This window comes from Acanthopagrus latus, chromosome 14, assembly GCF_904848185.1.
Source record: "Acanthopagrus latus isolate v.2019 chromosome 14, fAcaLat1.1, whole genome shotgun sequence".
Classification (NCBI taxonomy): domain Eukaryota; kingdom Metazoa; phylum Chordata; class Actinopteri; order Spariformes; family Sparidae; genus Acanthopagrus; species Acanthopagrus latus.
In genome coordinates, this window is record NC_051052.1 from 18865086 (window position 1) to 18881462 (window position 16377).

The 16377-nt window shown below is 43.3% G+C and overlaps 1 protein-coding gene across 1 annotated transcript; it reads right to left on the reverse strand.

Moving 5' to 3' along the window:
* Window positions 1–85: 85 nt before the first annotated feature.
* On the reverse strand, window positions 86–15864 carry itih5 (inter-alpha-trypsin inhibitor heavy chain 5). The gene is made up of 14 exons (XM_037120885.1): window positions 15078–15864; window positions 14959–15003; window positions 14233–14396; window positions 13026–13127; window positions 11303–11571; window positions 10303–10472; window positions 9827–9943; window positions 6593–6764; window positions 6151–6460; window positions 3769–4451; window positions 3278–3331; window positions 2030–2146; window positions 1571–1948; window positions 86–565 (listed from the first exon to the last, which is right to left on the reverse strand). The coding sequence occupies exons 1-14, from the start codon at window positions 15198–15200 to the stop codon at window positions 306–308; spliced, it is 2964 nt and encodes a 987-aa protein (XP_036976780.1). The 5' UTR covers window positions 15201–15864; the 3' UTR covers window positions 86–305.
* Between the last annotated feature and the right edge of the window lie 513 nt (window positions 15865–16377).

Below are 16377 nucleotides of genomic sequence, written 5' to 3' on the forward strand. Positions count from 1 at the left end.
AAACGCATGTACGCGCTCCCAAATGTGTGCAGATCTCACTGGTTGTGTGTGTCCATGCCTCAGAAACGAGCTCTAAATGTGGGTTTAAGTGTTTTTTTTATTTACATTTTACAACATTACTGTAAAAAATAATGCACACAATATAATAAAAACATTTAATTTTCATTAGAAATAGTACAAAAATATATTCAAAAGAGCCTGTAGGAGGAAGAAACTAGAATGTGGACGTTTTGGATCTGTTGGGACGTGATATGAACACAGACTACGATGAGTTAAGTCAAATAAACGGCACATTTACAGTCGTCTCACATCCTGTTAGTCCCGTGTGGCCGGTCGCCTGTGTCGAACATGTGCGACGCCAGATAGTCCTCGTACTGTCCGTCTATCAGCTTGGCTGCGTTGTTGCGGGCGAACCAGCAGTCCACGCTCTGCGTCCCGCTGTAGATCCTCCGGCTTTTCTGAACCACCGGAACCGAGCGGTCCTTCACCTTCAGGACGGACGAGGGTTTCATGTCTCCCTGTGCAGGAAGCTGTGCCAGTCCCACTTCCTCATACAGGAACTGACCTGAAAGCAGAATCAGTTATTTTAGTCTCAGGGTTGGACTGATGGGAGGCTTTAAAGCCCGGCTAGTAACCGGTAAAGATGTATTATGTAGGATTTTTAGACTAAAACCATAAGAAAAACTATCCAGTAAGTATAAATCATGCCAACATGTGACGTATTAAACACAATAGGTCTCCTTTAAATTTTATATTTGCATGTATTGAGAGTAAATAGTTAAATAGTTGGTCATTCATGGTCTCCACAGGATGATTCCCTGATGTTTTTGGTGATCTTCTCTTTAGCACCACTCCCACTTAAACTGGCAATAGACGCCTTTTTTGCTTTAACGTATCATTATGAAGCACGTGTTGATTGCACACCGTAACGGCTATAGAATAATAACATCATCTTCGAGCACTTTCATTATACAATTTTTGTCTGCCACTCTGCATGAAATCACCCGTGATAATGACGGCTGACTGGAGGAGATCCAGTCAGACTGGCAGCCTGGCACCATTTTTTTTATATCCTCTTTCACGTCTCCATTATAGACTGAATGAATGATAAACTCACCTTTTGTTGTTGGTAGTTGTGTTCTGAGGAGAAACAGTTATGATCTGGCACCAAAAATAACACCACTTAGAAACATTAGGGAGGAAAAGTTGTTGCCACTTGGAGAAGTAGATTCCTAAGAACACATTACTTATTATATTCTAAAATGTTACTATTTAAAAGTGTATTTTCTTTCCCTCATCCACTCAAACCCTCCATCTCACGCTACCGAACTCCTCAGTTCTTTGTTTCTAAATGTGCTGTATCACTTGTCTTGGCTGGATTTGGTGGCGCTCTTGGGATAAACTACCATTTTCATCCTGAAAAGCAGTAAGGGTCTAATAATTGTGTAATATAGTATAAATGAAACTGTGATGATGGGGCGTTTAGGCACATTTAATGAAAGATGATGATGGGATTAATCTTCCTTACCTAATCTTCAACCTGCACTTAATTAAACTCATTAACACCTACCCAGCAGGCCGTGGCAGTTGTGCGACAGCCCCTTGCTGTGACCGATGTAGAAGCCCAGATGGTCTCTCTGGTAGGGGGCTGGATTCTTGTACTGATGCAGCAGGATCACGAAGCTGATGTTTCCTCCGACCATCACGGTCACATTGGACTTTCCCACGATGGACACCGACAGAGCGCCGCTGTCCACCGCGACCGTGGAGTGACAGGGCAGCACCATCCTGTCCCGCCCGTCCAGGATGACTTTCTTCGGCGTCACCTCGATGTAGGAGCGTTTCGGACGATCCACCACGATGGTGATGGTGCTGAAGTAGGTTCGCTGCTGTTTGTGGCTGCCGGGCGGAGCTGGGGCGCCGATTAGCTTCCCATTCACCGTCACACCTGGAGACCCAGAACATGACTTACCCACATGAACAATAAATTATGTGGATCTAGATGTGAAGTAAGTTTTCTGAGTCTTACCGGAATACTTGTGGTCGGAGACCAAACGCAGGACGTGTCCGGGCTCACCGTTGATGTTGAAGCACACGGTTAGTTTACTGAGCGGGAACTCTACCACAAAGTGGGGGTCACCGTCCGCTGAGGTAGTTTAAAAGATCAGAGAGAGAAAACAGCCGTAAAAAAACTCAGTGACTAGAACCAGGAATATAAGGTTGATTGTTTTTAGGCACTAATTAAATGAATTTCCAACCATAATTCCAACAAAGTTAGGACATTTTCTGAAAATGTAATAAAAAACGGGATGTGATGATTCACAAATCCTTCTCTACCAACATTCAGTAGACAAGAAAGCCGAGATATTTATAGTTGAAACTGATTAACCTGATTGTTTTTTGTAAATATACACTCTCTCTGAATTGTTCAAACTTTTTGGGAATCTGGTTTTATTCATTCTCCACCATAAAAAGATATCAAGCTGCTATATGAGGACCATTTTGCAGACTTTGTCCGCCGTCTGGAGTTGGAGGTGGAGTTCTGCGGGATGTCTTAAATCCTGGCTACAGTTAGAGAAGCTTTGAAATGGACAGAAAACCTTGGAACGTGCTTCGGCTCGTTTAGTTACTAGTGCAACGCAGGCATCTCTGTAATGCAAGAAAGGCGACATCTGATAAAGTTAATGTCTTTCATTGGTAAACGTTGGACTTCTGTTGAATCTCCGACTGGCATCTTCAGCCGGAGCGTCTTCAGCCTTGTGAGAACCAGTTCAGATGAGCAGAGTGATGAGATGAGACGAGATGATAGAGCTACAGTAATGACGGGGTCATTAGCCGTCACTAACAGCCTCTGATGGGATCCTTCTCTTTACTGTAACACATGCACAAACATCTTCGTCTCATCCCCGTTCACCTGCAGTGTGTGTGTGTGTGTGTGTGTGTGTGTTCGCAAACACGCACTTGCATGTTTAAAGTGCCACGTAGTGCTTGTGTTGGTATTTCAATTAGACCCTGCGTGTTCTTTTTCCTCTTTGCAGGTCATGTTCAGAGGCGTCCCTGAACCCCTCGCCGGCTGTGTTATCACTGCCGACTGTCTGACGAATTCCCAAATTACAGGCCGCCCACACAGAAAGCACAGAGAGAGAGAGAGAGAGTCTACTGTATATTCTCCTTCCTCTCTCTTTCAAGTCTCCTTGTGCATGAGTGCTCGCAGTATATAGAGTTCAGAGGCTATTTAGATGAAACAGTTCAACTGTTTACACGAGAGTGGAATCACCTGATGTTTTGGAGATGGTGACGGATTTCTTGGCCGGTCTCCTCTCAGCTTTACCTACAAGGAAGAGATTATTTATCAAGTGGAATGAGTCAGAGGGCGACCATTGTTCAAGGCTTCCTCTTTTAATATTCCATACGAGTGATATTAACCGTTGGTGAAATGCACGGTGTCTGAGGAGAGAGAAAAGTTATGGTTATATGAACTGCATGTTTTCTTAAAGGAGAATCGAACTCTGAAAAGTCTGTCGTTTGCACCAGAAGCTGTAGCTAGCTGTTAGCTACGAAGGCTTCCAAAGGTGACCCTGTCAAATGTTGGGAAAACATGTCTGAGAAACTTCTCAAATATCTTTTGCACCATAATTCACCCACCTTTATCCAGCCACATGCTTATTATCTTGCTAATGCTCGTATTGTAGCCCCAATTTGGTAAAATGTAGCTTAATACTTAGCAGTACTGCGCTGTACAACTCGGTCTAGAAGACAAAACCTCACCGATGGTGTTTCTCAGAGAGGAAGTGTGGCCGCCTGGCTTCCTGCTCGGATTCCTTGGCTTTTCGTCTTCTATGTCACCTGGCAGCTCATTGGCAGGTGAGACTGCCTCACCAGCTACCGGGCTGACGGTGGGTGCCGGGGCCATGGTGCCGTCAGCCAGGACCTCGGGCTTCTCCACCACCAGGTTGGTGAGAGGAGTGAGGAAGTGGTAGGCCAGAGACAGATTGGTGGCCTGCTGGATGTGGCCTTCCCTCTCCCTGCTGGTTTGGCTCCGCAGTCGTGACCGTAGACCCTCCTTGACGCTCAGGAAACCCCAGAGACGTTCCACAAAGTCCTCCGCTACTGAACCCAAAGCAGCACCCACTTCCTGTGTAAACCCTGACCCTGGAGGCTTAGCTCCAGCCGCGATCGCTGTTGTGGCAGCTTTCACGTGTCTCTCAGTCTCTATCTGTCTGTGCTTCAGGGGAACATCCGTCTCCATGATGATGCTCTTGTCGTTGTTGCTGGCTGTAACCTGGACGTGGAGTAATTCTGCACTTTTGTTGGTCAGCTTGCCGGCGATGACCATCTCGGAGCCATTGAAGTAGTTGGTGAACAGATGCTGAGTGACGTACTGGACCGAGTCTTCAGTGTAGTTGATCCTGATGTCAGACAGCAGAGGAGTTCCTATTTCATCGTAGAACCTGGAAAGGAACAAGGAAGACGTCAAAGACTGCAGATCAGTGGTTGCATCAACGATGAGTAACCCCAATGTTTTAGTGCCCCTCAAATGATCCAAGCAAGGAAGCAGTTTCCTACATTTTTGAAGACTTGACAACAACGTTTTCAAAAAATGCTCAGATGTCATCTTGGGCTGTCTGGATTACCATTTTTTGGGGGCTTCAAAAGGTGTTGTAGAAATGCTCCCTTGCTGGTTTTTAGTTTCAAAAGTTTGGGACAATCAATCAAGGTACTCCATTTCTGGCTTCTTTGTCTTTTGTGTCATTATTGGTGCAGCCAACGCAACATCTCCCCTCCTCAACAAATAGGGTAGTATGAGCTGTTTTGGTGTCCGTCTTGGCAGGTCGACAGTGTTTGGAAGTACCTCCCAAAATGACTCCTATGCTCCTTACCGAAAGGATTCGTATTAAAGTTTTATTAAAGGTCCACTTTGTTAGAAATTTTGTGTCTCAAGTCTCAAGATGACGCTTTTCAGGAGATCTACCACGTTTTAAGATCACCAGTGGTGGCATGTTTTGCAGAGGACAGAGCACGCTAACTTACGAGCACTGATTTGTCTAAACAAATTTATGCTACTATAATAACTCCACAATTTACTGTTAAACTGGACTTCCTGGACCATGTCTGTCTTCTTATTACTACCCTGCAGCAACACCAACATGAATTGTTGCATTTTTGCAGGGTAATTAATGTTAATGTTGCTCTGAATATTGCCTAAGTTGTCACAAACCCACAAATATGTCGTTAGTTTAATTCTTCTTCCTCTTCCTTGTATCACCACATTATGCATATATTCAAACTTGATACCTTCCTCTTCTTCTCTGTCACATCACAGTTCAGTGCCTTTGCTCAAGGGCAGCTGCAGTATTTGAGGCAGAGAAGAAGGGTGTTATTACAGATTTCATCAAATGTCTCGTTTGTTCAAACAAGCCACCTTCCGGCCATAAACCTGCTTGTCTACCCTCTCAAAGCTACTGCCACCCCACTTCAGGGTTTATGCACACATTCATAAAAGAGTGTGTATAAACCAGAGATTGTGAACGTGTGTGTAGAAGTCCTCTGTCCTGTCCTTGTTGTCACGCCGCAGTAAACCTCCTCACCTCTTAACCAGCATGTTTGTTCAAGCGAGAAGGGGGCTATTATCTGCGGAGTCTATCTGTTAACCCCACGTCCATACTCAGATGCAGGTTTCACAACATACACACATTCCTGCTCGACTGAACAAACACCTCGTGTGTCCGAGTGCGGAAGAGAGAGAGAGAGAGAGAGAAGAGAAGAGAAGAGGGGTTGTGTGTTAAGGATAGAAAAAAAAGGGACTGAGAGAGAAAGAAGGTGGCTGTTGTGGTCTGTGGCTGTCACATGTCGAGGTTGATTAAAGAGTCTGTTGTCAGCACCGCCACATTTGCGGTCGTCGTTCCCTCGTAGCTTGACGAGAGATGGAGGGACGTGTCCGAGGGGTGGAGGGGAGGGATTAGGGAGGGCTAATTGCTTAATAAGAGGTGGATTATAGTGATACGAAGGGGAAATTGGACAATACCTAGTTCAAGAAATAACAATGAAATTGCTTCATAAATGCAGAGTCTTTCTGGAGAGTGCAATGCAACAACTGAGCAGTAAAGACCGAGGGTGGAGATGACGAAGATGGTTCTCCAACACTCTTACCCTTTCAGCATAGCGCTGGCGTCGGCGTCCTCGTTGATACGTCTCATCATCCCACAGTTTTCCAGAGCCATGCGCTCCAGCAGCCGGTAATCCACGTCGTTCCCAATCCCGATGGTGAAGATGCAAAACTTGTCCTCCACAGCTGAGCGAGTGTTCCCCAGGATCGCAGTGGACTGTACCTCCCCGACCGTGGGCCGTCCGTCCGTCAGGAAAATAATCAAGGAGACGCTGTTCGGGCTCGCATCAGGGCCGCTAAGGTAATGGCGAAGCAGCGAGGAGCCAGTCTGTATGGCGTCGTCGATATTTGTTCCTGTAGTGAAGAGACATCATGACGGATTACCTCTCAGGATGATAAAACCTCCAATCCAACAAAGAATTATGTTTATTTATCAAAATACAGGAACAGTAAAGAAGACATGCCATAAGGAGAGTAACTTCTGACCTCCAGTGGTTGCCAGTGTGAAAATAAACTTCTTGGCGTCTCTGATATTAAGCGGCGTCACCGGCACGAGTTCATGAGGCTTCCAGACTTTGATCTTGTTGGAGAAGCTGATGAAGTTGAAGTGATCGCCGGGTCTCAGATCCCTCAGGATGGTGAACAGAGCGTCTTTAGTCTGAGAGAAGAGAGATGATTTCTTACAACAGACAAATGTGAGATAACTTGTGTTGTGGATACACAATTTGTATTAAAACACAAGAGCTGCAGTGGCTGGAAACCAAACAAGAGCTCTATCAATCAAACGCTCAGGCATTTGACCAGCTGTGGTGTTTTTCTCCCAAGCGGGCCCCTGAGCCCAATCAAGCCCAGGAGGGTGGTGTCAATATTTTGGAAAATTGGTATGAAAAATGTTGGGAAGAAAGCAAGTCACTCTCATTGCTAGGGCTGTGTCGAATAGTTCCTAAGCTACAAAGCTTATAAAGTTGACATTTGCCATTTCAGCTTTTTTTTTTTTTGCATGATAGTTGACTGTTGATATCATTTCCGGGTCTAAAATACCAAAACTGGCTCTGACTGACGTAGTGACTGAAAGGTACATTTTGGCACCATAAATTACATTTAAACAACCACAATAACAAAAAAAGAAATCTGATGTAAGATCACATTACGTATCTGCATTCGCTTGATTTAATCTGATGAATCACTTCATTCAAATTGAGGATTTTGTTTGAGGGCTTTAGTTTTTTTGGGATGATGAGTTCACAAAATATAACGACAGACGTGCAAAGATTTGATTTGCAAACCACAGCAGAACAAAAGACATTCTGCATAACACTGCAACATTCAAGCTGATTAGATCTTAAGTAAAGGTTGGTTGGTTTTTCTTTGTAGAACATAAAAATGCCTTTTCTTTCTCACTTGAGTTTAAATGACTTAAATATGTCATTGTTATACTTTTTCCCCCCACAACACACACTTACTCTGTAATCCCAAGTGTAAACCCGGCATGACATGATCGACTGGTTAGTGGACTAAAGTTTTTGAACCTTGAGTTTGGTGTTACGGCCATGACCATCTTGTTTTGTGATAAGTAGAAACTTGTAAAGCCCAAAATACCTGCGCTCTAATTTACTCAGTTAACATCAAACTGTATTGAAAAAGATGAGGCCATGAAACTCATTAGGAAACAGCTTACTGAGGTAATAAATCAGGTGATTTTCTCATTAGCTTATATACAATTTGACTTCTTTTTGAAACCAGTAGACTCACACCCTGCAGGCACATCAGCGCTGGCTTCACCTTCCAGACTGGAAACTCTGTCCATGTTATATAAAATTTGAAAAGTGGAAAAAAACAGTTTCCTCCAAGGACATTATTGTTTTAGTTAGATTTTCTGTTTACCAATGAATTGTTTGATACATATGGTAGCATTTGGGCTGCCTGATGATGCCTTTGAACAAATATACTGTATCCATTTTAGCGATGAACTCCAAGTCCGTAGGTAGTAAATAGGAAATCAACCACAGTTGGATAATCACTCAGCATAAGTCTGTCTTGAAAGTTTGCTTACTCTTCTGTTCTTGAGTTTCGCAATCTCGGCTTCTCAGCTTCTCTGCAGCCCTGAGTGTGGGTGTGATATATAATTTGGCGCTGAGGGGTTTAGAGACGTCTATATGGGCTGTATACAGCAGGGGTCAGAACCACAGACTGACCCACAGTGAAACCCTCTATTGTGGAGCCACATCAAACACACTTGTTGTTCTGTTCCTGCGGGCCGCTGGGGGCTGACGATTGGAGGGGGTGACGGATCAAGGGGTCGAGGGTACTGTTGTCTAGAAAGTTCCATTACTCCATAGACACTGACCTTCCTCCCTCACAGCTCAGCCTTGTGCTGTATGTTTCCACTTTTCTTTCTCATCTGTTTTTCAGCTCTCTGTTTCTGCGCTCTTCGCTCATGGCAGCTGCAGGGATCAGCCCTCTGTCTGCCCGAGGAGATTATTGTGCTATTGCAGATGGAGGAAAAGGTCTGATATTGATATTCCCATGTGGGCGTGAGGAGGTGGGGTGTCGGGTCTCTGATCCGATACAGCCAGTGAGATTAAAAATAGGGTAAAGTGCATTGCATGGAAAGAAAGATCACCAGAATTCTTCTGACACACACGAGACAAATTAGATAATATTTGGTACTTATGGTTAAAAATTGAAATTTTAGCTGCAGTAGCAGTGAAAATCCAACAAAATTATACACAGATTAGCCACAACATTAAAGCCACCTGTTTGAATAGTGTGCTGGTTCTCCGTGTGCTGCCAAAACAGCCCTGACTTGTCGAGGCATGGACACAAGACTTCTGGGTGGTAGGATTAGATTTCCCAGGAGAAAATTGCATTTAACGAGATGATTAATGTTGTTCACTTCACTTGTCAGTGGTTTTAAAGATGTTGCTGATCAGAGTAACCCTACATCACCAGTTGTTGTTGCAGCAGATCAAAATTTCCCCCCAGTTTGTCTAAAAATTTAATCCTGGAGTTGGTACGCGTCATTATGGATCCCCGCTGCTTTTCCTGCAGGACCCACCATACTACTCCTCCGTCTGGTTTCCTCTGTTGGTTGTGTTTTCTACGCTCGACTCAACCTGTTAACTCATCGTGTAGCTCTTCTGTTTGTCTCGTGTTTCCGATATAGTGTTTTTGTGGTGTAGTTTCCCCAGTAAACACACCGACCTCTTCAGCCTTCTTCCTGGTCTGCTGCTCACGATTCTGCAGCCACTTTTCTTACAAGACCCGCCTTCTTCACCTCTGATTGGTTGTTTTCATTGGTTCCATTCTCAACTCGTAGTGTAGCTGTGGTTTTTGTCTGTCTGAGCTATAGTTTCCCAAGTAAACACATCAACCTCTTCAACCTCGTTCCTGGTCTGCAGCAATTCTTCTCTGGGTCACTCGTGCTCTGGAGCCACTCTTCACTGTCTGAGTCTTTTTCTAAGTTAGGCAGTTGTGTTTTTTTTATGTTTTCAAGACCTAAATCATAACCTATAAACCTAAGATGTATCAGTTGAACAGTATTTTCAGTAATTTGGCTAAAACATGCAATAATACCCGATCTTCCTCATAAGATTTGGTGGAAACCCTGTACAGAAAACTATACAGATCATTGCTGCAGCTGGTACAACTGGTAAAACTTTCCTTCAGCTTCAGCTTCACCACAGTTTTCTAGATTTTCTACTGATCGTTCTGCTTTACCTGTCTGATCTTTGTCCCCAGCATGGAGGCGCTGGTGTCGATCACAAACACCACATTCTTGGGTACAACAGGCAAGTCTTTGGGGGCAAAATAGTGGACAAAATGGCCATTTAAAACCTGGGAAAGAAAGAAAGAAAGAAGTTTACAGATGTGAGATCAGTTGCAGTAGTTGTGTGTGATTGTTAAAACATAGTATGGTTGTGAAAACGGACAGAGGAGTTTGGCAGCTGACTGCCTGTGGTGGCAGGAAACCAGATAAATGAATCACTAACAGGTGGGTGGATGAGTGTGTGTGTGTGTGTGTGTGTAGTTGGATGGGAGATTTGTTAGCACAGATGCAAAATATGAAAACTATTTTTATGCTCTTCCACAGTCAGCTTTCCTAATTTTCTTCTGCGTCATCTGTTTTTCCTCTGCACGTTTGATGGTCAGAGTTTATCACAGGGGTTTTGTTGATGACATCACAGCGCTCTCACCTGGATGTCTCCTATCCCCATGTCCCTCTGCACGTCGTAGCGGATCACAAAGTCTCCCAGGAGGCCGCTGGTGGTGATCTTAGCCTGCTGGACGATGTTGGGGCTGAAGGTGATCTTGCAGACGTTCTTTTGTTTGTTGACCACAGTGGGGAAGGGCGGCTCAGGCTTGGCTGAAGCATAAAAAACGGAAGTGTGTTTAAAAACTGAGCTCAAGAACAAAAGCTTGGATTTAAAGAGGTGGCAAGGTAAAAAACACCGTGGACAGATTACTAAACGATCCAACTGGGCACAGGCCCGAGGTGTCGGGGTGCCTCTGTAGGTCAGACTGTTGCTTTAATTAAGTCGCCATTTCTTTGCAAAGTTAAATAATGTGATGACAAAAAGACACAAAACTACTACAGAGACACAAAGACGCCACAAAGGTACAAAAAACAACCTCAAAGAGACACAAAAAGACTCTGGAGACTCAAAAGTACCCCACGAACAGGGAACTACCCCAAAAAGACATAAAACTACCAAGAATCAATGTAAAACAACCACAAAGAGACACAGAAGTATCTGAAAAAACATGAAACTACCACAAGAAGAACCAAAATTACCACGAAGAGACAACAATCTACCACAAATTAGTGTAAAATAATGAAAAAGAAACATAAAAGCACCTAAAAAACCCCATGAAACTACCCAAAAAAGACATAAAACTACCAAAAATCAGCGTATAACAACCACAAAGAGACACAAAAGTACCAACAAAACATGAAACTACCCCAAGAGGACACAAAATTATCACAAAGAGACACCAAACTACCACAAATCAGCATGAAACAACCACAAAGAGACTAAAAACTACCCTGAAGAGACATAAAACTGCTACCATCACCATTAAAATATCCAAAATGCAGCATTACGGAAGCATATTAAAACAAAATAATAATGAAAAACTACAAAAATAACACACATATAATAAATTGAACTGATGAAATAAGATGCATGTGTGAACCTGGTGACTTGGGAGCATTCGACCCGCTGCTGCTGCTGCTCCTGCCGTTGCGGAGCGGCAGCACCTGCAGGTCGGTGATGGCCGAGTGGTCGGCGATGGTCACGTCCAGACTCAGGCGGCTGACCAGCTGCATCGGCCGCAGGCTGGTCACGTGTTCGTAGCGTCCCAGCCGTCGCTGCAGAAGCTCCTCGTAGGTCAGCAGGAAGACGGCTCGGTTCCGACCCGGGATGTAGGCCGTCATCTTGAACACCTCGACCTCCGGCTCGGGACTGCAGGGGAGGGATTTATTTTGGTTTATGACTCCGCTGCTCTTTTCTCAGTGTGCTGCTGTTATCCATCAGTCCATCAGTATTTAATTAGGGTTTGTGTTGATTTGCTGAACCTGAATAAAAATACTTAATGCAGCCACGTAAAAAAATCAGAAGAGAACAATCTGATCCAGCACGATGGGAATGAATTAGATCAAATCAGATAACGAGAGATGATGTAAACCTTTAATAACATGTTTAGTTGGAAGTTATTAGCGCCTAAAAACCATGTTATTAACCTGATAATCTCTCTGGTTGTAACATTTGGTGGCAGCAAAACAGAAATGACTTTTGGCTGACACAAAGTTTTTGACGAAGACCTAACGGACTAATAAACCCTCCAACAGAATCCATCGAATCAGATACACAAGGTTTATTTCCAGGATACTATGTTGTGTAGGTCAATTTTAAAACCCTAACTGAATTGAGTGTTCTCTGTGGACAGATTAGACGCTTCACAGCGGGAACAATCACTTTGCAGATGTCCAAAAAGTTCAATTACGTTAAATTGGATTCTCTAATCGTGGCGATTTCAAGCTGAAAGCAGTTCAGATGACGACACGACAAGATGAGCAACGTGAAAAACATCTTAAAAACAGCCAGGTGGACAGGTTGTAAAGATCAGTGGAAGAAGGTTTTGAAAGGAGAACTGAAGATGGACGTTAAAGAAATACAAGAAGCTGGAAGACGACTTTAATCCAGCATCTCAAGCCGTCCCTGTGTTTCAACTTTGTTTTGTTCTTACTGTATGTACATGTGCTGTTTTCATGACCAGTTAAAGGCTAAAGTAAACTAAAATTAAAAGAGCAGCGGCTGTAAACAGAAAAAAAACAACAAATTATACGTGACAGAAGAGGAGCAGAGGTGGAGCCCAACAGTCCAGCTGGTGATATCATAAATACATGGAGGTGCTGCCTCCGTCTACATCTCACATCTTCCACTTGAATCCTCTCCTTCCTCCTGCAGCTCCTCCTTTTACAGCGGAGCCGCTGAATCACCGGATCTCACTTAATGAAAAGTCACTTTTTACATGGAAACAGCTGGAAAACGTGATGTCACCTCCTCCATATGTCACCTCCTGGGTCACAGTTTTTATGTGACAGCCCTTCGTGACAAGTCTCCGGGGAAATGATGTTATTCACGTCAGTCTGCACACACACACACACACACACACACACACACACACATAGAGCACACACACACACACACACTTTGTGGCCGCCCAGTTGTGGTAAAAAGGTCTTAGTGGGGATATTATCAATCTCTGTTTGCAAAATAGGAACATTAGAGGGAGCGAGTGCTGCTGTGTAATTAGGAGGAGACGCCAGACCATAGTGACCACACACACACACACACACACACACACACACACACACACACACACACACACACACACACACTCAGGTTTCTCTTACCTTGCATCACCTGACGCTTTGTTCCTGCTCCTTCCGCTCTCCTGTTTGACCCTCTTTTCCTTGGGCCTGACCTCGCTCTGGTAGACACGCCCCCCGATGATCCTGGTTCACGGGGGTCAAAGGTCGAGGATTAGAGCGGCGCTCATGTTCAGGGACCACCTATTGTCACGTTTCAAACTGGCCTTCTCTCACACAAAAGGGTAGAATTCACGGACGGAATCGTGTCGTTACCCGTTTACAGGCGTGCACATGAATGAACTTTTGAGGCTGTGTGTGTGTGTGTGTGTGTGTGTGTGTGTGTGTGTGTGTGTGTGTGTGTGTGTGTTAATAGCGGTATAAAAAGTTTTTCACCCTTTTCTTGGCTCCTCGCTGACGTCACCATAGAAACAGACACATCATAAATCCTTAAATGAGCCGCTGAGCTTTGAGTGACAGGATGATGTTTTTGTTTTCGTGTTTTAGCTCTTAAACAGCGTCTTAAGGTGAATTTGGTGCTAATTGTTCAGCTGTAAAAGTTTTTTTTTTAGTTTCTGTGTGGCCTCCGAGACATTTATCTGCTTCCCCTTTTACAATAATAAGGTATTAGAGGATAAAAGCACTGTAAGTGTAGTGATTACTTAGTCAAATCAGTCAAACCTGTTGTGGTGTTGTAAAAAGTAACCAAAAGTCATTCGTGAATAAAAGAAAGCGAAGTTTTATGTGTTCAAAAGTTACTTTGGGTGACTTTGAGCGAGGGAAATACTTAAAATATCTGATATTAAATGTACTTTGGTATCCAAAGTGATTCTCTGGCAAGGAAATAAAGTACAAGTAAGAGTAAATCATGCATATACTTATGTGTGTTGTTGTCAGCTTGGCCACTATTACACTATTTATACACTATTTTTGCTCTGATGCAGAAAGTAATCTGCAAATTTACCCGTAACTAAAGTTGTCACATAAATGTAATGGAGTGAAAAAGTGCAATATTTGCCCCCAAAATGTAGTAAAGTAGCAAAATATTTAAATACAAGTATATTTGTTGAGCAAATGTACTTTGTTACTTGAGAAGATTTAGATATTTCTGACTTTTATTTTGAAATCCTTGTTGATTTTATCTCCTAAATAACCTTCAGATGACACAATTCAAGAGGGTCATCACTGAAGTGGAAGTAAAGGATCATCTCATCATGATCTCAGCTCCACGATCAGATCCGGTGACGCTCACATGGTGAAGTTGGAGACGTAGGCGTCAGCCGGGATCTGGAACTGGAAGACGCCCTCGGTGGCGGCGGAGTGCCGGTTGAGCATGGCGCAGTACACCGCCGTGAAGGCGTAGCGGGAGATGATGGTGGTCTTGATGGAGAGCTCCTGGATGTGAGGTTTAGTCTCCTGCAGAGGAAACATTGAACACCGTCACCGCAGAACACCTAAACATCACGACGGTTCATGTTTGGCACGCTTTTACGCGGCCTCGCTGTGCGTCTTGTAAATCCCCCAAGTCATTTCTTTTTTTCATCCCTATTTTGAATTTCCCCTAAATTGACAAACCAAAAAAAAAAAAACTGAGGCGGATGACTTTGTTCCCATGAGCTCAGATCAACTCAGCGCATTACAGATATTTCTGGCACATCTGCGCGCTTGGCGGACCTCCTGCGCGTCACGCCCAGAGCGCACAAGTTAGAAAAGACACAATATGCTGCTAAAAAACTCAAAGTAGGTCACGGATTCCAGGTCGGTAATAAAGAATGTATAATGTCATGTTTAAACACATGTTAGAGGAAGGTCAGTGTACAATAAACTCCCAGAGAACTGACAGATTAATAGGAAACAATAATTATCCGATGTGCCAAATTAACCAGTGATGAAGCTTTCCATTAAAATCATACATAAGCAACAAAAGTACAAAAATATTCAAATAATCACATTTCTCTGCGGAAAACGAGACTTTTACCTTGGCTAGCATAGTTTTCACCTGCCGTGGGACTCTGCGTGGCGCCTGTGTGCACAAACAAAAGTCAGGTAAAGAAATCCAGAAACACCAGAATGAGCCTCGAATTTTAACTCTCTTACAATGTCTAAATCAAAGTCTGTCAAGTCGATCTCATCTCCAAACTGGGATTCCTCCAGTTGTCCCAGTGCGCCCGGGCTCAGACACACCAGTGAGGTGAGCAGCAGCAGCAGCAGCAGCAGCATCTTCGCGGTCCGTTCGTCTCCAGTTAGACTCGGACGGACAACTGGGACATGATGGTTCCCAGCGCGCAGAGACTCTGAGTGTCCGTCAGTCCGGATCAGACCACAGTGACCCCACAGCAGCGGTGTGACACGGTGCGCACAACAAGCACACACCCTCCCACCAGGAGAGAGATGGAGCGTTCACTGACTCCTGAAGCTGCCTTCAGGGACTGTCGGAGTTTATGTAAAAGTCCCTGAAATGTACATTTATTGAAGTATTTGCATTATATTCAACTGTTTATTGTTACTAGACAACATCTCAGAGGCGAATATTGTACTTTTTTTACTCAACTACTTTGTCTTACATCTTGAGCCATCAGTTACTTTTCAGATCGTCCCGTTTAACTGGTGATATTGATCAAAATAAACTCTTTAAAATCCCTCTTAGATGGACGGACAAGGAGTGTTTTTTGAATGCAGGACTCGTAAAAAATCGGAATACTTTGTTCTCCGCTGTCGTTCCGTCTGATTGAGCAAAAAGAAGGATCACATGCTACATAATTTATTAATGAGGGATTTTAATCACATTTTCTATATTTTCTTCCCAAAATTGGAGCATTTGACAAGATGAACACCCACATGTGGTTCTTTAAATCACCACTAGGTGGCTGAAGTGAATTTATTATTATTGTTTTTGTTTATTTCTAGACATAAGACTGTGACAAGAAACTCTTTGTATGTCATTAACTACTCCAGGATGCTACAACATGGCACAGCCTGATTTTTTTGGTTTTGTTTTATTAGTGTTGAAAAGGTCATAATTCTTCTGCAGCACAACAATGAAACTGGAGTTTACAAGCAGCACTTTAAGGCAGCATGACACTGCCCACATGTTCTGCTATGACTACTGTACTAATAAACTACACAGGAAAGGAAAAAAATGTTATTATACTAACATATGTTTATTTGATTTGATTAAAAGGACAGAACAGAATGTCTTAATTACATCTTTTTTTCAGTTTTTTCAGGTTTTATATATTTTTGCATGTCGACAATTACTGAAAAACATAATGTTATATAATATAAATCATTTTAAATGGAAGAACTATTTGACAACACACCAATATGTCATTCTACTTCAAAAATATACTGCAAAATAAAATGTACTATACATTAGTAACATGTGATATGTATTTAA

What these genes read in the sequence shown, in the direction of transcription:
- itih5 (XM_037120885.1), bottom strand. Translation starts at nt 15,200, where the DNA reads ATGCTGCTGCTGCTGCTGCTGCTGCTCACCTCACTGGTGTGTCTGAGC. An exon ending in TGAAAACTATGCTAGCCAAG is followed by an intron (nt 14,397 to 14,958) that starts GTAAAAGTCTCG and finishes TTTCCTCTGCAG; the next exon opens with GAGACTAAACCTCACATCCA. An exon ending in CACCATCTCCAAAACATCAG is followed by an intron (nt 2,147 to 3,277) that starts GTGATTCCACTC and finishes AAACTACCTCAG; the next exon opens with CGGACGGTGACCCCCACTTT.